General features: G+C 43.3%; 1 protein-coding gene across 5 annotated transcripts in view; it reads right to left on the bottom strand.

The window, feature by feature from the left end:
* Positions 1-22926, bottom strand: part of LOC115118837 (mitogen-activated protein kinase kinase kinase 4-like) — a 66006-nt gene that overhangs the window by 5330 nt on the left and 37750 nt on the right. For 3 of the 5 annotated variants that reach the window (XM_029647564.2, XM_029647565.2, XM_029647567.2), the window contains exons 8-25: positions 21172-21329; positions 20906-21022; positions 18283-18382; positions 17957-18040; positions 17444-17728; positions 16909-17058; positions 16372-16533; positions 5959-6171; positions 5769-5847; positions 5421-5514; positions 4974-5111; positions 3590-3690; positions 3300-3383; positions 2988-3179; positions 2664-2734; positions 2340-2456; positions 1952-2111; positions 1613-1732 (exon numbers count right to left, since the gene is read on the bottom strand). In XM_029647564.2, the coding sequence (XP_029503424.2) occupies positions 1613-1732; positions 1952-2111; positions 2340-2456; positions 2664-2734; positions 2988-3179; positions 3300-3383; positions 3590-3690; positions 4974-5111; positions 5421-5514; positions 5769-5847; positions 5959-6171; positions 16372-16533; positions 16909-17058; positions 17444-17728; positions 17957-18040; positions 18283-18382; positions 20906-21022; positions 21172-21329 (2425 nt within the window). The other 2 variants (XM_029647566.2, XM_065012590.1) reach the window with 2 other exon arrangements.

Raw genomic sequence — 22926 nt, 5'->3', positions numbered from 1 at the left:
CGCTACAGAGTAGAGCAGCCATTGTTCCTCCCGCTGTTATTGAAAAACCTACACACTCGGTTGATATATTATAAACTACCTGAGGAATGATTATAAAAAACATTTGACATGTTTCTGTGGACATTATGGAGACTATGCGTTGTCGTGACCGCTCTTTCCTGTGGATTTCTGAACATAACGCGACAAACAAACGGAGGTATTTTGGGTATAAAAATAATCTTTATGGAACAAAAGGAACATTTGTTGTGTAACTGGGAGTCTCGTGAGTGAAAACATCAAAGGTAAACGGTTAATTTGATTGCTTTTCTGATTTGTGACCAAGCTTCCTGATGCTAAGTGTACATAATGCTATGCTAGGCTATCGATAAACTTACATAAACGCTTGGATTGCTTTCGCTGTAAAGCATCATTTCTAAATCTGAGACGACAGGTGGATTAACAAAAAGCTGAGCTGTGTTTTGCAATATTGCACTTGTGATTTCATGAATATATTATTTGACTGTTGCGCTATGCTATTCAGCGGTTGCTGACAAATGATCCCGCGATAGGGATGGGTAGCGTCAAGAAGTTGACATGAGTTTTGATTGAATACCTCATCTCTGTACCCCACACATACACATATTATCTGTAAGATCCCTCAGTCCAGCAGTGAATTTCAAACACAGATTCAACAAAGACCAGGGAGGTTTTCCAATGCCTTGCAAAGGGCACCTATTGGTAGATGGGTACAAAAAAAAAAAAAGAGCAGACATCGAATATCCTTTTGATCATGATGAAGTTATTAATTACACTTTGGATGGTGTATCAATACACCCAGTCACTAAAAAGATACAGGTGTCCTTTCTAACTCAGTTTCATCATGATAACTAATTACCCAGCCTTTTGTAAACTCACAATTTTTCCCTAGAGGAAAACTTGGTTCAGTCTGCTTTCCACCAGACACTGATAAATGATTTCACCTTTCAGCAGGACAATAACCTAAAACACAATGCCAAATCTACACTCGACAATGAGTGGCTGAGTTAAAGTTTTGACTTCTATTGGCTTAAATCTATGGCAAGACCTGAAAATGGTTGTCTAGAAATTATCAACAATGCTTGAAGAATTTGAAAAATAATAATTGGGCAAATGTTGCACTATCCAACTGTGGAAAGCTCTTAGAAACATACAGCTGTAATCATTGCCAAAGGTGCTTCTATAAAGTATTGACTCAGGGGTGTGAATACTTATGTAAATTAGATATTTAATTATCAATACATTTGCAAAAATGTCTAAACATGCGTTCACATCATCATCTTTGTCATTATGGGGTAGTGTGTGTAGATGGGTGAGAAACATTTCACTTTGTCATTATGGGGTAGTGTGTGATGGGTGAGAAACATTTCACTTTGTCATTATGGGGTAGTGTGTGATGGGTGAGAAACATTTCACTTTGTCATTATGGGGTAGTGTGTGTAGATGGGTGAGAAACATTTCACTTTGTCATTATGGGGTAGTGTGTGATGGGTGAGAAACATTTCACTTTGTCATTATGGGGTAGTGTGTGATGGGTGAGGGGGAATTAATCCTTTCTGAAGGGAGTGTATAACAAGGCTTAATGCGTCTCATTCACCTGCCGTTCCCATGGTGCTGTTGACCTCTCCAGGCATGGTCTGGGCATTGTTCAGCTTCACAGAACAGCCAAAGTCCCCCAGCTTGATCAAGCCTGACGACGTCAGGAAGATGTTGGCTCCTATGGTAGAGAGAGAGGTGGAACAGTGAGAGGGAGACACTGGGCTCAGAGACATCCATACAGTAAGAACTCCTCCTGCTGGGTCAATGACACTGGAGCCACAGGAAGGGTTGATGGCATAAACTGATTCAGAACACTGCTACAAGGTGCCTGCATAACCCTGAGACCAACAGTAGGCCAGAGAGAAAGACATCTCCCCAGTGAGAGGTGTTAACTGACCCTTGATGTCTCGGTGCACGATGCCATGTTCGTGGAGCACGTTGATGGCCGTGGTGGTCTGTTTGCTGTACAGCCTGATGACGTGTTCCTGTAGGCCAAGCCTGGACACCTCCTCCAGGGTCCCCTCATCACAGTACTCCATGAAGATGTACATCTCCTCCTGGTGGGGAGAGGGAGGGACACAGACAGTTAATGCATACATCCAATCTGATGTTATAGCCCATTCATACATAGTGTCATCTCATTCACATACAGACTGAGTTTGACCTGACTTTTCAGACATTCCAATTGGAGGATTCCCTCTTGATTAAGGGAACCTCCAACTAGAATATCTGAAAAGCCAGGGAAACTTTCTAGAACTTTGGAACCCATGCATGCATGCTCTTACCCGATGCAGCTCAACACCAAAGTAGCGGACCAGGTTGGGGTGTTTGATGCCCTCAAAGATCTTCAGCTCATCTGCTGTCTCCTTTATTGTCTTATGGTCGTTCGGCTGGAACCGGATCTGATCAGGAAAGTCAACTTTTATTGGACAAACATTTTTTTTGAAACGCATGGGAAAATAGTACTGTTGATAGGAATGGATGTTAACTGGCAGTGAATTAAAATGACCATAAACATCTTTTTCAAATCAGGGCAACATTCTGCTCCCGCGCTACATTGTTGTAGCAACACTTTGGCTACAAAATCCTATCAGGCCATGGCTACCTACCTCCTTCATAGCCATGAGTTCTCCAGTGTCCACGTTGATGCAGGTGTACACCTTGCCATACTGTCCCTCACCTGTAGCGGGAGACAGATGAAACACCATGGGCATGATAAATGAGACAACAATCCTAAAGGACAAACTCCAGGGAAAATCTAAAACGGTAACCTATTCCCTTTACTGTGTACAACTGTTGGCCAGGGTCTCGTGGGCTCTGGAGGAAAGCCCTGTATATAGAGGATAGGGTATCATTTAGGGGGGACACAAGTTCAGTCGAGGCTCTGACCAAAAGTAGTGCACTATAAAGGGAATAGGGTGTACAGTACATACCTATCTTGTTGCCCCTCTGCCACTTGAAGGTGACCTTGCGGAGGCCAACGTGCATGACGTTGTCGTAGGATTTGGGGGTGTCGCACACCTGGCCAATGATGTTCCTTTGCTTCATGACTGCGTAGCGTTGGTCCTCGAAGGAGCATATGGAGCGACGTACAGCTTCCATGGGGCTCTGTCTGGCTGCAGTGTCTGAGGAGAAAGAGGTGTAGAGGACAGACTCGCAGGAATGATGAGGAATAGAAAACAGACCTGGGTACTTTCTCAGTTGTGTAAAGGTGAGAAATGGAAAGCCCCCCCCGTTATTCTCACCTTTTGATTGGCTGATGAAGGTGCGGAGCTCCCAGCTTCTCCTAGCTGTGCTGCTGGGTTCTCCTCCCTTAGGATAGGAGGGTTCTGATGAGAGAGAGAACAGACAGGCAGTAAGATGGGAGCTATGTTAAGGTAGAAAAACACACAGGTCAAGTGACTACTCCTAATTTGTATTTTATTTCATTCTTGTTCAAAGTCAAAAAGACATAATTAAGCAGAATGCATAGTTCCATTAAGACAATATCGAACATCTCAACAGGACAATGCAAACAATTAAAAGTGTCTAATACCTTCCCTGTTCTCAGTGGGACTGGAGTGTCGGCTCAGAGACCTGAAATGCATCTCAGCCGCTACAGACCACAGCCTGTCGTTCTCCTGGAGGTTGGTCCCTCTGCACAGGGAGAGGCAGGTATCATACAATCAACTACAATCTACCCAAGTAGTCAGCCATCAGAGGGGTATACTACAAAGCAGGATCAATGAGTTAGCCAGACAACTTTGATAAGCAACCAAAAAAAAGCTAAACTTAGACAATGTGTTTGTACATTTAAAAAAATAAGAATATTGATCCTGCATTGTATTGTACAGCTCAGGTCCCAGACTAGCCCGGGTCCAGATCTGTTGCCAACTCCTATGGCTATTGTGATGCCATAACAATGACTGTAGGAGACAGCACAAACATATCTGGGACCTATAGTCAACCAATATCAGTCAAGAGGCTTGATTGTGGAGATGGCGGAACATAACAAATACGTGATACAATAACTCTATAACTCTCAACCCTACACCACGCCCATCCATAGAAATAGAATCATTCTATGCCCATCCCACAAGTTCAAAGGTCAAAGAGACAGCTCAGCACATGCTTTCATTTTAGAAGGACAGACACCAAACAAGCCAAAGATTAAGAAGAGCTCCCCATCAGATGCTTAGAATAAAAGCAAGGCCACACTAATATGGATTAAAAGCAGAGTAACTCTGGAATTGTGTATTCCTGCAGCATGATGAGGCAACATGTCGTGTTTACATTTCACACCATGCACAACCATGTGTTGGAGAATGTGTGTTGTGGGACATTGGCCAGGTGGACAAAACGAAAGCTTGGATTAAAGTCTCTCCATATCCATAGATGGCATTCAGTGTAAGGTAACACATTTGAGTGAACTCCTCCTTTAAAAAGACGGTCCTTATAAAACTGTAGTTTTGATAGTGCTATAAAGTGGTCTTTTTAAATGCACATTTCTGTTAGCGGCAACACATACAAAACGATTAGAGCTCTGGGCCAGTAACCGAAAGATCGCTGGTTCGAATACCCGAGCTGACAAGCTGAAAAATATGTCTGTGCCCTTGAGCAAGACACTTAACCCTAATATATGCCATACTACTATGGCTGACCTTGTAAAACACATTTCACTGCACGTGACAATACATATATGTTTTACATCTGGATCAGCATGCAGAACATGCTTCTCTCTGGGTCCACTCCAAACTGTGAGATAGTATGGCCGGGTAAACCACCATGTCAACTCACCTGGTCAAATAAATAAATATAGAAATTAAACCTGAACCACTAGTTGACGAGTTCAGATGGGAGGGGTGAGATATCAGCCTGTGGCTGGGGTTCTCTGGGTTGACAGTGCAACCCTGGTAGGTACTGGAACTGGGGGGGGCTACCTGACGTCATTTGGGGTGGATCCAGGTGCTTTGGTTGGACCGTGTTCCCCGGGGGCGGGGCCCTGGGGGGCAGGGACCGTGCGGGGGCCTGTAGGTAGACACTGCTGAGTCCGTAGGTCGCAAGGGAGACTCCTAGAGCTGGTGACAGAAACACACTGAGGAACTCTGGAGAGCCTTGGAGATGAGGTGTGTGTATGTGTCCCAAGCACCCAAACAGTAACATCCTTTCAAAGGTGCCACCAGTTACACATGAGAGCATACACCCACACTCCATGTTAACTCATACAGAGTCACAAAAGCATTAATACAAGTTCAACCACCCAATTTAAAACCCATGAATTACTGCACAAGACCAGAGAACATGAGGAATATGAGAACATGCAGGAAAACATACAGTATTCTAACAGGCCGCAAATGGTTCTTAGTGGCTCATGACCTTTGACCTACCTGAAGCCCTCTGCATTGGGGATGAACAGCTGGGGGTTGGGGGGGTCACTATGGCAACGAGGGACCTTGACCGGTCGAGGACTGTTCCTCGAGGCTGAGTAGAGAAGAGAGGAAGGGCCATCCTCAACAAGACCAAGATATAGGACTCCAGCCCTCCTATTTCTACACACTAGTTTCCTTAGGGCTAACAAGATGTTTTTTTTATCCAATGAGTGCATACATGTTCATCATGCGCATGTGATCTCTGAGGGACTTGAACCCATGACCTTGGCATTGCTGCTAGTACCATGGTCTTGCCAACTGAGCCACACAGGCCCACATATTTGTGCAGATGAGGCGGGGTCTTACCTATGTACAGGCCACTGACTGGGCTGTGAGGCTTCCCGATCACATGACCAATGCACTCGTTCATTAGAGCTTGCAAATTCTGCAAAGGGAAGGATTTATGTAATCACAATACCATCCTGCAAAATACCCAATCAATTAATCAATAACGTAGTCATTTAATAAATCAGTCAATGAAGTAGTATGTTTTTACTAGGAAGTCGTCCTCTGGTAAAGCAGAGATGAAGGCAGGTTCGATGGCTTGGAGGAAATCAAAGCCTTGAGTGGCCCAGCGGGGTCTGGTACCCCGGCCACTTTCACACTTAGTGAGGACATAGTTCATCCACTTCCTGGCGAAAGAGATGTAGCGCTCCCCGATCCGCTGACGGAACTCCCCCGACATCAGACGCACCACCTCCTTGTGGTACTACGGAGAACAAAAGGTACATTTTGAAGGTGCTCTTCACTGGAACAGTATAACCCCTACATCACAAGCAGAACCACAGCACTCTTCCTTGTGCTGCTACTGTGAGGAACTTAATGCTGCCTCCACACAGGCAGCCTCAGATCATGTCTGTGTAAACGCAGCCAATAGGAGTGTCAGGTGTACTCGTTTCTGTCTAACCAGTCTGACCCCTAAACCAAAGGAGGACCAAGCCAATCTTGCTATTATTGAAATGTCTTTATTTCTGTGGCATGTTCAACAGAACCTATTGTTAAAAACAATGCCGTGTTTCCGTGTCAGCCTTCCTCAGAAAGAGAACAATTGTCCAACCAGACCCAAATAGATGTTGACAATTACCTTCCGCTAACAGCTCATCACTGTATTAACACAACCCTCCAATTACCTCCAGCTTACATCTCTACAGTTCATCACTGTACTAACACAACCCTCCAATTACCTCCAGCTTACATCTCTACAGTTCATCACTGTACTAACACAACCCTCCAATTACCTCCAGCTTACATCTCTACAGTTCATCACTGTACTAACGCAACCCTCCAATTACCTCCAGCTTACATCTCTACAGTTCATCACTGTACTAACACAACCCTCCAATTACCTCCAGCTTACATCTCTACAGTTCATCACTGTACTAACGCAACCCTCCAAGGCAATGAGCAGAACATGTTACGGTCCACACTAGGGGTACTGAGGAAATACTCAGGAAGTAAAGACTGACCTAAAGTAACCCACCCTCATGTTGCCGCTAGCAGCCCCTGGCTGCATCATAACTCAAATCGGCAGTTAGCCCACTGCTACCCTCCACCACCCGAAGCCAAAGTTGTATCCCTGGCTTCTCTGTAGTACTGAGGCAGTGTTCCAACTATAACACTGATCATTGGCCCTGCCCTGAGTACTGGGTTAGTGTTCCAACTATAACACTGATCATTGGCCCTGCCCTGAGTACTGGGTTAGTGTTCCAACTATAACACTGATCATTGGCCCTGCCCTCAGTACTGGGTTAGTGTTCCAACTATAACACTGATCATTAGTCCACCCTGCCCCCCATACCATGCAGCCAAATGACCCGACTCCAGCAGTGACCCTTGGCCTCTAACCTCAAAAGCAAAGTTGAGCCAGAGCACCCTCTGTACTAGTTAGCATCAATATCATCAGTGTTGTGTTCGAGATCACCTGTAGCGAGCGATTCAAGACCAAGACCGGAATGTGGAAGGGGGGGGTGATGATACAGAGTCAAGACCGGGAGGGGGACAAGGGGTCCGAGACCAGAAGAATGTGAGTCCATTTCAAGACCATGACTGCAATTTTGCCAAATCACCACCATGAGAGATCAAAATGTCCAGTATATCTGTATTAATATTTCAGATTCTTTACACATTCAAAATAGTGAACACATGCATGCTGAGGTAAAATAGAGCCACTCTACACACTATTACTAACCCAAACACAGTGATGATCAATGGGCCTTTGACACAATCAGAGAAGGGCTAAGGATTTATAAAATAATGATTAGAATATCCTAATAATGATTATTATTATTTTCAATGACGTTCTGATTTAATCTCTTCAGTTTTTGTTGGAAAGAAAAGGTCAACACTAAAGACAAAAAAATATCCAATCAGCTGGTATCTGGGAAGATAAATATATCTAGCCATTGGCTAAGCCATCAGAAGCTAGATAAAGGCACCAGCCATTCAGCTGTATTAGGGCAAATGTTTGGAGTGACAGCGGAATCAACCAATCACATTTTGACGTAATGGGTGGGACAATTTTTCTAAAACTTATGGAAACTTCTGCCATCTTGAAGGCCAACAGGTCACTGCACAATAGCGAGCAGTAGTTTTTGCATGGTTAGTTTGCAGCTGCTGCAGCAGTGTTATCAAAGAGGACGTTGTTGCTAATTTGTATTAGCAATTTCTACCTTTTCAAGAATAACTTTCAACAAGAAGTTACGTTTCAAATTATCATAATCAGGTGAGTGGAACAATGTTTTTTAATTGCAGCGCACTTGCTGTTGTCAACAATGCCTTCAGAAAGTATTTATACCCCTAACTTATTCCACTTTGTTGTTACTGCCTGAATTTATTTTTTTTCTCAACCATCTTACACACAATACCCTGTAATGAGAAAGTGAAAGCATGTTTTTAGAATTTTTCCTAATGTATTGAAAATGAAATACAGATATCTCATTTACATAAGCATTCACAATACTTTGTAGATGCATCTATTGCAGTGATTACAGCTGTGAGTCTTTCTGGGTAATTTTCTAAGAGCTTTCTACACCTGAATTGTGCAACATTTGCCATTATTCTTTAAAAATATTATTCAAATCACTGTCAAATTGGTTGTTGATCATTGCTATACAAACATTGTCAGGTCTTGCCATACATTTCAAGCCAATTTAACTCAAAACTAACTCAGCCACTCAGGAACATTCACTGATCTCTTGGTAAGCTACTCCAGTGTAGATTTAGCCTTGCGTTTCAGGTTATTGTCCTGCTGAAAGGTGAATTCATCTCCCAGTGTCTAGTGGAAAGCAGACAACCAGGTTTCCTCTAGGATTTTGCCAGTGCTTAGCTCCATTCTGTTTCTTTTTTTATCCTGAAAAACTCACCAGTCCTTAAAGATTACAAGCATACTCATAACATGAAGCAGCCACCACTATAGAATGGTGCCAGAGGAGATAGCTGCCGATTTACAGGCTCCTAACCAATTGTGCTATTTTGTGTGTTTTTTCTCATTGTTTAACTTATTTGTACATGTGGAAAAGAGCTTCTGGATATCAGAACAGCGATTACTGACCTCGAACTGGACGAAGATTTGATTATGCTTGAAATTATGGAGAGTTGTACTCAGTGATGTGGCGGATTTGCCCCAAAGATAACACTTTGTATTCAGGACAAATTTGAATTTCTTTGCCACATTTTTTGTCGAATTACTTAGGTGCCTTGTTGCAAACAGGATGCATGTTTTGGAATATTTTTATTCTGTACAGGCTTCCTTCTTTTCACTCTGTCATTTAAGTTGGTATTGTGGAGTAACTACAATGTTGTTGATCCATCCTCAGTTCTCATATCACAACCATTAACTTCTTGCGTCGAGCAATCCCGTATCCGGGAGCGTAATCATAGCCTCAAGCTCATTACCATAACGCAACGTTAACTATTCATGAAAATCGCAAATGAAATGAAATAAATATATTGGCTCACAAGCTTAGCCTTTTGTTAACACTGTCATCTCAGATTTTCAAAATATGCTTTTCAACCACACAAGCATTTGTGTAAGAGTATTGATAGCTAGCATAGCATAGCATTAAGCCTAGCATTCAGCAGGCAACATTTTCACAAAAACAAGAAAAGCATTCAAATAAAATCATTTACCTTTGAAGAACTTCGGATGTTTTCAATGAGGAGACTCTCAGTTAGATAGCAAATGTTCAGTTTTTCCAAAAATATTATTTGTGTAGGAGAAATCGCTCCGTTTTGTTCATCACGTTTGGCTAAGAAAACCCCCCGAAAATTCAGTCATTACAACGCCAAACTTTTTTCCAAATTAACTCCATAATATCGACAGAAACATGGCAAACGTTGTTTAGAATCAATCCTCAAGGTGTTTTTCACATATCTATTTGATGGTAAGTCATTCGTGGCAGTTGGGTTTCTCCTCTGAAGCAAATGGAAAAATACACGCAGCTGGAGATTACGCAATAATTGCAACGGAGGACACCAAGCGAGCACCTGGTAAATGTAGTCTCTTATGGTCAATCTTCCGATGATATGCCTACAAATACGTCACAATGCTGCAGACACCTTGGGGAAACGACAGAAAGTGTAGGCTCATTCCTTGCGCATTCACAGTCATATAAGGAGACATTGGAACACAGCGCCTTCAAAATCTGGGGCATTTCCTGTATGAAATTTCATCTTGGTTTCGCCTGTAGCATCAGTTCTGTGGCACTCACAGATAATATCTTTGCAGTTTTGGAAACGTCAGAGTGTTTTCTTTCCAAAGCTGTCAATTATATGCATAGTCGAGCATCATTTCGTGACAAAATATCTTGTTTAAAACGGGAACGTTTTTTTTATCCAAAAATTAAAAGAGCGCCCCCTATATCGAAGAAGTTAAACTAACGGTTTTAACTTCTTGGTGACTGGGGGGCAGTATTAAGTAGCTTGGATGAATAAGGTGCCCAGAGTAAACTGCCTGCTACTCTGTCCCAGATGCTAATATATGCATATTATTAGTAGTATTGGATAGAAAACACTGACATTTCTAAAACTGTTTGAATTATGTCTGAGTATAACAGAACTCCTATGGCAGGCAAAAACCTGAGAAAAAACCCGACCAGGAAGTGGGAAATCTGAGGCTTGTAGTTTAACTCAGCCCCTACTGAAGATACAGTGGGATATTGGTCATCTTGCACTTCCTAAGGCTTCCACTAAATGTCAACAGTCTTTAGAATGTTGTTTCAGGCTTCTACTGTGAAGGGGGGCTGAATGAGAGGGGAATGAGTCAGAGGTCTGGCAGAGTGCCACGGGCTCGTGACGCGCAGTCATGAGAGTTAGCTCGCGTTCCATTGTATTTCTACAGACAAAGGAATTCTCCGGTTGGAATATTATTGAAGATTTATGTTAAAAACATCCTAAAGATGGATTATATACATCGTTTGACATGTTTCTACGGACTGTAACGGAACCTTTTGACATTGTCTGCTCCTAGTGAACGCACTTCGTGACATTGGATTTGTTTACAAAACGCGCTAACAAAAGTAGCTATTTGGACATAATTGGACATTATCGAACAAATCATTTATTGTGGAACTGGGATTCCTGGGAGTGCATTCTGATGAAGATCAAAGGTAAGTGAATATTTAATGCTATTTCTGACTAATGTTGACTACACAACATGGCGGATATTTCTTTGGGCTCTGAGCGCCATACTCAGATTATTGCATGGTGTGCTTTTTCCGTAAAGTTTAAAAAAAAATCTGACACAGCGGTTGCATTAAGGAGAAGTGTAACTAAAGTTCCATGTATAATAGTTGTATCTTTTATCAATGTTTATTATGAGTATTTCTGTGAATTGATGTGGCTCTCTGCAAAATCGCCGCATGTTTTGGAACTACTGAACATAACACGCCAATGTAAAATGAGATTTTGGGATATAAATATGCACTTTATCGAACAAAACATATTGTGTAACATGAAGTCCTATGAGTATCATCTGATGAAGATCATCAAAGGTTAGTGATTAATTGTATCTATATTTCTGCTTTTTGTGACTCCACTCTTTGGCTGGAAAAATGGCTGTGTTTTTCTGTGACTTGGTGGTGACCTAACAATTGTTTGAGGTGCTTTCGCTATAAAGCCTTTTTGAAATCAGACACTGTGGCTGGATTAACGAGAATTTTAAAATTGTGTAAAATACTTGTATGCTTGAGGAATTTTAATTATGAGATTTTTGTTTTGAATTTGGCGCCCTGCACTTTCACTGGCTGTTGGCGGGGTGGGACGCTACCGTCCCCGACTATCCCAGAGACGTTAAAGTCACCATTAAAATACCGGAGTAGTTTCGTTCCTCTCCGGCAACTGAGTTAGAAAGGATACGCCTGTATCTTTGTAGTGACTGGGTGTATTGATACACCATCCAAAGTGTAATGAATAACTTCACCATGTTCAAAGGGATATTCAATGTCAGCTCTTTTTTTTCTCCCCATCTACCAATCGGTGCCCTTCTTTGCGAGGCATTGAAAAACCTCCCTGGTCTTTGTTGTTGAATCTGTGTTTGAAATTCCATGCTCGACGGAGGTACCTTACAATTATCTGTATGTGCTGGGTACAGAGATGAGGTAGTCATTAAAATATGTTAAATATTATTGCACACAGTGAGTGTGGTTGGTTTTCAACTGACTTGCAATTTATTATGGGACTTGTAAAGCAAATATTTACTCCTGAACTTATTTAGGCTTGACATAAAGGGGGTTGAATACTATTTGACAAGACATTTCAGCTTTTCATAAATGTGTATACATTTCTAAAAACATAATTCCACATTGACATTATGGGGTATTGGGGGTATGGTGTGTAGGCCAGTGACAACAAAAAAATCTAAATTTAATCCATTTTAAATTCAGGCTGTAACACAAAATGTGGAAAAAGTGTGAATACATTCTGAAGGCACTGTATGTGGGTGGCGCAATTGTCCCAGCGTCGTCCGGGTTGGGTTTGGCCGGGGGGCTTTACAAGTTGGTCGTCATTGTAAATAAGAATTGGTTTTCAACTGACTTGCCAAGTTAAATAAAGGTTAAATAAAATAAATGCATTTAAAGTGGAAAAAACTGCATTTTAGTAACACAAAATATTATTAAATCGGTTCATATACACCCGCAGGAAGAATGACACTTTCAAACATTTTCTGACAAGTGACCCCTTAATGATTATTTTCATAGATTCTTAGTATACGTAATTCCAAAACATTCTAAGGCATTTGTGAAATTTTAATAGCAATATAGAGGGAAAGCGGCCGTTGCGTATGGAAAATTAAGGAAATAAAACATCTGTCGAGTCCAGGACCAGAGTCTACACAGACCGGTGCTCTATAGCCAATCAGAGATACAGTCGGCCTTCATACAAACAAGCCATTTGCCACACAGGCCTGCCATCATTCACTTTGAACTGGTCTGTGTGTTTACAGGCAGTTGGTTCTGCCATCATTCACTTTGAACTGGTCTGTGTGTTTACAGGCAGTTGGTTCTGCCATCATTCACTTTGAACTGGTCTGTGTGTTTACAGGCAGTTGGTTCTGCCATCATTCACTTTGAACTGGTCTGTGTTTTTACAGGCAGTTGGTTCTGCCATCATTCACTTTGAACTGGTCTGTGTTTTTACAGGCAGTTGGTTCTGCCATCATTCACTTTGAACTGGTCTGTGTTTTTACAGGCAGTTGGTTCTGCCATCATTCACTTTGAACTGGTCTGTGTTTTTACAGGCAGTTGCAACAGCGCAACTTAAGATCATTAGAACACATTCGCCAAAAGCCACAATATCCACCTGAATGGATTTCTGAAAATATATAAACACCAAGGGAGTCTCTTACATTTGATCCTATTGATCAAACAACCATGAAAAGGTAGGTTCTCTCTCCCTCAGTTATACACAACAACAAGAGCAACAACTCCCGAGTGGCGCAGTGGTCTAAAGCACTACATCTCAGTGCTAGAGGCGTCACTACAGACCCTGGTTTGATTCCAGGTTGTATCACAACCGGCCGTGATTGGGAGTCCCATAGGGCGGTGCACAATTGGCCCAGCGTCATCCGGGTTAGGGTTTGGCCGGGGTAGGCCTTTATTGTAAATAATTTGTTCTTAACCGACTTACCTAGTTAAATAAAGGTTACATTTAAGAAATCTCTAATTCTAGCCAGAGCAAGATGAGCTAAAATCTAACGAAGGAACATTAGATAAACTCTCAAACTTTTTCAGCTAGTTGGCCGTCAAAATTGCATTGATAAACAATGGGGAATTGTAGCCTCCTTGTCATTCTGCAGCTTGCCTGCCAATGCATGCTTGTTCCAACCAAGCACCCAAGCTAACTGGCTAAAGTTTGCTAGCTTGCTACTTCCAGACAAATAAGAGAACACCTCACTGCCAATTTTACTCACCCTAGCAGAGCTGGTTAGTAGAGTGAATTTGCAAAGGCAAGAGATATGCTAGCTAGATAAAAGTTGTTCTTGCTAGCTAACCAAATGACACCTGCACCTCTAGCTGTGTATATTCACTGAAAAACAATGAGGGGGGAAAGTCAGTTCCCCACCCACTCCTCCAATGTCATGACATCCTCCTAGTAGTTGGCTAGCTAGCTAACTTTAGGCTCCGTCTTTTCAGGTTGCTACATAAATAGATACGCTAGCCTATAAGCCACGTTATGACTGACTTGTGATCATTGCCCTTCCTAGTTTGATTGTATTGACATTCCCAGCCTTCGTTACATTCGTCCATTTCTGTCCAGAATACTGAGTCATTGAAACTGAAACAGTGCATCCCGAAAGGAGGCAGCAAACAATGTACCAGGCCAGCTGGGATTTACATTTATTGGTAGTCCACAAAATATTGGTATCGGTGAATTATATTAATCACGCATTGAACTGCATCCATCTATTCTACCAACAATGCCTCCGTGTACGTCATGTAACACAGAGTCAAATAGAACCTATTTTAAAGTTGGTTTTGTAGCATAAACTGGGAATTTGATATTTTTAACTGATATGATGATTGCAGATATGAAACCTACAGCCAAAGTAGTTAAATGCTATCAGTTGCACTTTTAACTTTAGGTCACTGGTTACTTTGTGTGCTAAACATGACATATTTTTTGCAATGGGAAGTAGTTGTACATTGAGATTGGGAAATGCTTAATGGTTGTGTTTTTGTATTCTTATGATTGGGACCTACTGGCTCATTATGTCTGAGTTTATGGACTACTTATCCTTTAACATCATGCTGTGTGTGACTGCTGTCTTTCCATCGTCCCTATGCAGTGGTGCTGGAGAAGTGGGTATACTTTAATTTTGCCAAAAGGTTCTCAAATGGCCCGTCCAGCAAAGGAAAGGCACCCTGTGTGAAAAATCATACGGGTTCCTATTTTTTTCTTCTGAGTTCTCCTATACATTTTTCTGATTTCACAAAAAAATGTGATGGTATAAGACCACAACAATGCTTAAACCACATCAATCTGATTGGGTGGGCCTGACAGGGCCTGGCTCCCCAGTGGGTGGGCCTCAGTCCACCCATGTCTACGCCCCTAATGCAAACAGTGCATGATGACAATTGCGCATAACAAATAGCCTACTAACCAACACTTCAGACTAAACCTTTTCAATACCTGGTTTGCATACCCATTGTTGCATTTACTGTTCCATATCATACATTTAAATGCCTACCGGCTACCGATGCCAATATTCTGTGAGCTGCTCCATGCCAAAACCAGTGGACAGCTGCATACTCTAGCTGTCTGCAGATGATTTCCTGCTGAAACTAGGCTGTGTGCATATTAATATATTTCACGTGCTTTGCAATTGTGTAGACTACTTTGTGCATAATTTCTCTATTGTACTATATCATTAATAAGTCATATACCTCCGCTACACTACTTTGATACACATCAGTAGGGATTAAGAAGTGGGTATAGGCAATGCCCACTGAAATAAGGTATATGGCTTATACCTGACCTGCGTATACCCTCTACTACGCCACTGGCCTGCATATACCCCCCCACTACACCACTGGCCTGCGTATACCCCCCCACTACACCACTGGCCTGCGTATACCCCCCCACTACACCACTGGCCTGTGTATACCCTCTACTACGCCACTGGCCTGCATATACCCCCCACTACACCACTGGCCTGCGTATACCCCCCACTACACCACTGGCCTGCGTATACCCCCCACTACACCACTGGCCTGCGTATACCCTCTACTACGCCACTGGCCTGCATATACCCCCCACTACACCACTGGCCTGCGTATACCCCCCACTACACCACTGGCCTGCGTATACCCTCCACTACACCACTGGCCTGCGTATACCCTCCACTACACCACTGGCCTGCATATACCCCCCACTACACCACTGGCCTGCGTATACCCTCCACTACACCACTGGCCTGCGTATACCCTCCACTACACCACTGGCCTGCGTATACCCCCCACTACACCACTGGCCTGCATATACCCCCCACTACACCACTGGCCTGCGTATACCCTCCACTACACCACTGGCCTGCGTATACCCTCCACTACACCACTGGCCTGCGTATACCCTCCACTACACCACTGGCCTGCGTATACCCTCCACTACACCACTGGCCTGCGTATACCTCCCACTACACCACTGGCCTGCGTATACCCCCCACTACACCACACCACTGGCCTGGCGAAGCGGTTATGTGCTGACTGAATGGAAGCTGATAATTGAGTTTTTTACTGCGCTGGTCTCCGGAAAAAATGATGAGTCCTCACTGTCCCGAGAGAGTACAAATGTATTTGACACAGAGACAAGACCGAGACACTATGTGTCTGGAGACTGGACTGCTACAACACTGCTTATCATAAACCCACCCTCATCAACCCAACCGTTCTAATATTCTGTATTATTATCTAACCTCGAAGGCAAAGTTGTATCCCTGTATCATGGCTTCTCTGTAGTACTGCTGTAGTGTGGCCGACTCAGACTCCTCCACCTCCACCTCAAACTCTGACGTGAACATGTACTCCACCCGGTCGATGGCTGTGCTGATCTTTATACACAGCTGTAAGGCTTCGTTCTGTGGGAGAAGAGAGAGATGGAAAGAAAAAGAGAAATAATGAGTTAGAGAGGGAGTCAAAAACACTAACTAAAAGGAAAAATACATAATTTTATGAGGGCTGCTTCAACCAGACACACCACACAGGAAAAGTCTAATCGAGGAGAGAGAAAGCTAACAGATTTTGAACACAATGATGTAGAATAAGACAACAGTTATGTGCATGACTGTTTTTCACAGCTCTCACTGCAGTATAAACATGACATCTGTGCAAAGTCATTTGTGAACTTACCCAATAGCAGCTCAATAAACTTGGGCTTAATAGTGAATATTTATTTACAACAGGGAAATGAAAAGCAGTACATGATCAATGTAATTAAATACAGTGGATGGTACCTTGAGTTGCTCCAGGGAGCGGGCGATGAGGGGCTGGCTGGAAGTTTGTTCCCTGTGGAGGGTGAGCAGATCATCCATGCTCTGCTGGAAGGCCTTACGCTGGGCCACCAGGTGGGCTGACTGCATCACTATCAGGAGCAAGTTCTCCACCTGATCAATATATTAAGAAAACAATCAATCCCTTTGGGCCACCAGGTGGGCCGGCTGCATCACTGTAGGCAAGTCGGTGTCAATCTCAAGTCTTTGAGGATGAGTGTGTAGTCTCAAGTCTAACAGAGTCAGAGTCAAGTCTCAATTCCTTGAGGACGAGTCATAGTACAGCCAAGTCTAACAGCTGAGTTTGAGTCAAGTCATCAGTCTCTCTTCTCTATCATCTGTCAGTACAATGTTAGTGCAAAGCAGCTACATATGTTATACATAGGTTCCCATTGCAATCAGGCTTAATAATCTACTTCAGAATGGGAGATGGATCACACACACCTTGTCATGGCACACTGCAAATTGGTTTAATAAACCCTGTTCCCAGAATTCCCACCTTCATGGCCCGTAGCGTGTCCACAGTCTCCATCTGAGGCACCAGTTTGACCAGCTCCCCGTCCCACTGCCACTGCACCGCAGCCTGGCCTGCCTCGCCAGGCGAGTCCCCTGCTCCGTGCTTGCTCATCAGCAGGTAGGCCTCGTCCTCTGCCATCATCTCATCAGGCTCTTTACTGCAGTCCTTACCAGCTGCAGCGTTAAGAAGTTGCAGGATGAGGGCCCGCTGGTTCATCAGGGAACAGGGGACAAACACCTCCAGCTCCTCCAGCCCTGGGATCTGGACCTGCAGACAATCAGACAGACAAGTTAGCATTTTCATCCTTCAGAAAGGGAAGGGACATTCAGGAAGTACATCGAAATGTCATTTTCATTCAAAAAGCAATGATGAATATTGGAATTTCAGTTTAGTTCTGGAATGGAAACTTCATGAAATGGATTGACCCAGGCCCGCTGTAGAACAGAGTGAATAGCACAGAGGGTGGAAAGGAACAAAAGGGGTCATTTGAGGCACCTTGACATAGTTTCTCTCCATGAGGGCCTCCAGGAGGCATGGTACCCCGCTGGTAATGCTGAAGTCTGCAGCAATCTCCAGGTCCTGTAGTGGAGAGAGGGAGTCAGAACACTCAAAATACACAATTATTTTATGTTCATACTTCCTAGATTTAACCTGGGAAGTCACATTGAGATAGCTATCCTTTTCCCCCCTCTTTTTTACAAGTGAGCCATAACCAAAAACACAGCATACATTTACTTACATACACAATACATCTGTACATTTGCCAAGTAAAAATAAGCAGGAAGAAAATGGGGGAAAACAAAAACTACTGTCTCTCTCACCTTACGGAGCATTTTGGCAAAGCCCAGAGCTTTGGACGCCCTCTCTCTAGCCTCATGGAACAGTTCCTTGAGTGACCGGCTCGTCTCAATTACCGACCGCCTAGTAGGACAACAAACCAGCTCAACATTAGCCTCTTAGAAAGTCAAGTTCACTTTATTATCCTAACAGTGAGGAATTCACTTGGTCATATCTAATAGTGACGGGGGGTAATCCATTGTTGCATATCGCAATATTATAGCGATGCTTGGACCACAAGTATCAATTTGTAAAAAATTACAAAAATGTACAATATATTCACACACATTCTTATTGGCTGGGCCTGGTTGCAAAGTGGGTGGGCCTATGCCCACCAAGGCCCACCCATGGCTGCACCCCTGCCCAGTCACGTGAAATCCATAGAGTAGGGCCTGATTCAATTGATTTAAACTGACTCATTTCCTCATATGAACTATAACCCAGTTAAATCTTTGAAATTGTTGCATTTATATTTTTGTTCAGTACATATTTAAGTGATAATGCCTGAGAAGCCAGTGTTTGAAGGATTTAATAGCACAGGTGCTAGGCTCGAGACAAAGTCGAGGAAAACCGTGCCAATATATCCTCCAAACACTGTCTTCCAGGGAATTATCTCTATTATAAAACGGGTTACCAACATATTTAAATAATGATCGACATATTTTCATTAAAAACTTTATTTTGCTGACTTTATTCATACTATTTCATCCTTCCACAAGATACAGTCCTGACACAAATCTAGGGTTGCTACCCAAGCCGGCTGGTCGTTTGTTCTATAGATTCGGTTGAACGACACAGTCGTTCAGACTTTTTGTTCTGTATCTATGGACGCAAGCGACCCAGTTGTTCATTCTAAATGTTCCATTGCCATACTGGCTGGCAACGTTCTTATCCTTTGCTTGCTAACTAGTCAACTATGGCTAACTTACAGTTAGGTTAAACAGTGCAGCCAGAATAACAAATGTAACTGCATTTGAACTGTTTTCTAGTGACATTTATTTGGATACATCCTTAACAATGAGCTAACGATTTCACCTGGCATAGAAAATGTGCTCTCTTGTCAAGACACTGTTGTTCAGAGGAGCTAACCAACAGCACAGCTAACAATCACTTCAAGCTGGAGCTGGAAATATTGCAAACTTGCTGCACTTAGTTTCGTTTGATCTGCTTTCTATTGATAGTTCTTTGTATATATATCCATAAAAACTATCCTGATACGTGATTTTGACTGTCTGAGAAAAGCTGCCTGCCTGTCTGTAGAGAGCAAAGTTTATAGAAATCTCTGTTGTTGAAAACTAAATGTTAGTCTAAAAGAAATGTGAGATAATGTCTGGATGCTTTTTATTGTGGAGATCAAGTTCATAAATTGCCTGGCTGGGCTTATGAGAACGTGGATTGTGCAGTCAGATGGAACAGAGTAAATAGGCATTTTAACATCATAGATTTAGCCCGTGGTAACTTGTGGAATAGACACCGGCTGGAATGCGAATTTAGCATTCATTTAGCATTCAGGATTAGACCCACCTGTTGTATAAATCTATATATACACTGATATATACACGGAGTATACCAAACATTAGGAACACCTTCCTAATGGGGCTCCTGAGTGGTGCAGCGGTCTAGGGAACTGCATCTCAGTGCTAGAGGCATCACTACAGACCCCGGTTCGATTCCAGGCTGTATCACAACCGGCCCATGATTGGGAGTCCCATAAGGCTGTGCACAATTGGCCCAGGTTTGGCCGGGGTAGGCCGTCATTGTAAATAAGAATTTGTTCTTATTAACAGACTTGCCTAGTTAAAAAAGGTTAAATAGATTTTTTAAAATTACATTATAATATTGATTTGCACCCTAACCCCTTTTGCCCTCAGAACAGCCTCAATTCGTTGGGGCATGGACTCTACAAGGTGTTGAAAGGTTTCCACAGGAATGCTGGCCCATATTGACTCCAATGCTGAATTTCCTTTGGGTGGTGACCATTCTTAATGCACACAGGAAACTGTTGAGCGAGAAAAACCCAGCAGCGTTGCAGTTCAAACCGGCGCGCCTGGCACCTACTACAATGCCCTGTTCAAAGGCACTTCAATCTTTTGTCTTTCCCATTCACCCTCTGAATGGCACACATACACAATCCATGTCTCAGTTGTCTCAAGACTTAAAAATCCTTCTTTAACCTGTCTCCTCCCCTTCATCTACACTGATTGAAGTGGATTTAACAAGTGACATCAATAAGGGATCATAGCTTTCACCTGGATTCACCTGGTCATGGAAAGGGCAGATGTTAACGTTTTGTATACTCTGTGTATATACTTTTTGCAAAGTTGCGTTAGCTGGCGCTAGTCGGCTGTACCACAAATGCAGGTATTTTTCATCATATAGCTTGTTCTTCATCTTCTTTTGAAATAGTGAGCCAAAGAGGTTTTTCAGCACTTTTTTCCCCATTTTCTCATGCACACTCATCTCTCTGCAGCAGACCTATACAATGAGCAATACGTTTGGAACATAAAATGTAATTATTGCAATACATACTGTTTTGGCACCTAAGTATGGTGATAATATCATATCATGAGGTCCCTGGCAGTTCCTACCAACTAAAACAAGACATACCTGATCTCGTCTGAGACTGTACTGTCATCGGCACTTTCCCAGAATTCATCACCACTCCTCTGCAGGCCCGCGTCCAGGAAGTCCCCAGTGGACTTGAGCAGCATCCCAGCAATATCACTGCGAGCGAGAAGAGACAGGGGATCTTTGCCAAGCGGAGCTAACTAAACACAATGTTAAAGAGGGAGCAAGTTGGATGCTTCCAAGGAGTATAGACACTCAACATGAGATACAATAGAACAAAGAAACAAACTCAGTCAAACACTAACCAGAAGAGTTTCCCAGACTGAGCCTCCCCTCCTCTGATGTAAGGGGTGATGACCTTGGTAAAGTCCCACTCCTCCTCTAGAAGGTTCTTCAGGCTGTGGGAGGCCTGGGGAAGCTGCTGCAGCATCTGGATCCAGCTGTGCATGTAGTCAAAGTACACCTTCAGACAGAGGGATGAATGTGTGGTGATTATCAGGTAAGTGGATATTTTTGCCTACATGCATGAAGGTGTATTTCCAATGTTATTCATTTAAATAAAAGGTGCATGCATCAGTTAGTTTGGTCTCAAGTTTGAGACATTTGATAATCAAATCTAGTTCCTAAATGTATGTTTTAACAACATGGTTTCTCCACCGTATGATTGTCCACTGTTTATGCCAGTCAAGTCAAGTCTGATGGAAACAGGAAGTATCGTTACAATTTAATAAATGTCGACAGACAATTTCTTCGTTTGACATGGTGGGATATTTTTGTGTTGGTAAAATTGTATTATGCAACAAATTGCAGTGGAAACAATTTATTGTGCAATTGTTGATAGAATAACCATGGAGGTAAATTTGTAGTCCCGCGATGCTATGTTGTGTGGTCCTCCCATTGCTACTTGGAAAAGCATGTAGTTTAGGCTACAGGATGGTGAAAGTGCAGTGATGAGACTGATGCTCCTTTCCAATAAAATTAAGGGTCTTCATTTGTATGCTAGTGACATGAAGATTGATGCTTAGCTGCCAAGTAACAACTATTTTGTTTTTATCAATCTCATCATATACCCTAATCTGTCCAGTGTCCACTTTATCAGCCAACTGCCCAGAGAACATGCATATGAGAAAACCAGAATGGGCAAGTTTGTAACAAAACTAAAATTGCTAGAGTGGGCCTCCCGGGTGGCGCAGTGGTCTCTGTGCCACCAGAGACTCTGGGTTCGAGCCCAGGCTCTGTCGCAGCCGGCCGCGACCGGGGGGGTCGATGCACAATGGCCTAGCGTCGTCCGGGTTAGGGAGGGTTTGGCTGGTAGGGATATCCTTGTCTCATTGCGCACTAGCGACTCCTGTGGTGGGCCCGGGGCAGTGCACGCTGATCAGGTCGCTAGGTGTACGGTGTTTCCTCCGACACATTGGTGCGGCTGGCTTCCTGGTTGGATGCGCGCTGTGTTAAGAAGCAGTGCGGCTTGGTTGGGCCCCACTCCATGCCCTGCAGGCCCCACTCCATGCCCTGCAGGCCCCACTCCATGCCCTGCAGGCACCACTCCATGCCCTGCAGGCACCACTCCATGCTCTGCAGGGCAGGGTTGTAATATCCCTAAAGGAAAGCGTTGAGTGCTAGCAGCAGGCAGTAGACTAGACTAAACTTTTTCCCTAAGAGTTCTGTTGTTCTGAGCCTTCTTGGAATTCAGGAACATAGTGTTTTATCAGGCTTTTATCAGACTACCGGCCGGCCGTCTGTTCAGAGAAAAAGACCGACAGCGAGGAAAGAAAACTCTGCCGCCTAAATTCCTGAGAAGTAATCAGTGATTGACTAAAACCAATTCCTGCCACACCCCTACCTACCATGTGCTGTTTCAGCTTTGCAGTGGTTGGTTAAAACACACTCACACCAGAAATCAGCACACAGTGTTCTCAAGCAGATTTACCAGGAACTATACCTTTGAGCCTCAGTCCTGGGTACTGGCCAGCTATCCAGAGACAGCCTCTCATACAGTACACCTCTAATCTGAATGAGTCCCAAACAGCACCCTATTCCCTAGGGGCGATAAAGTCCTA

Source organism: Oncorhynchus nerka, linkage group LG28 (genome assembly GCF_034236695.1).
Source record: "Oncorhynchus nerka isolate Pitt River linkage group LG28, Oner_Uvic_2.0, whole genome shotgun sequence".
NCBI classification, from domain to species: domain Eukaryota; kingdom Metazoa; phylum Chordata; class Actinopteri; order Salmoniformes; family Salmonidae; genus Oncorhynchus; species Oncorhynchus nerka.
The sequence above is the reverse complement of the archived record's forward strand: the minus strand, read 5'-3'. Positions and strand labels throughout refer to the sequence as shown.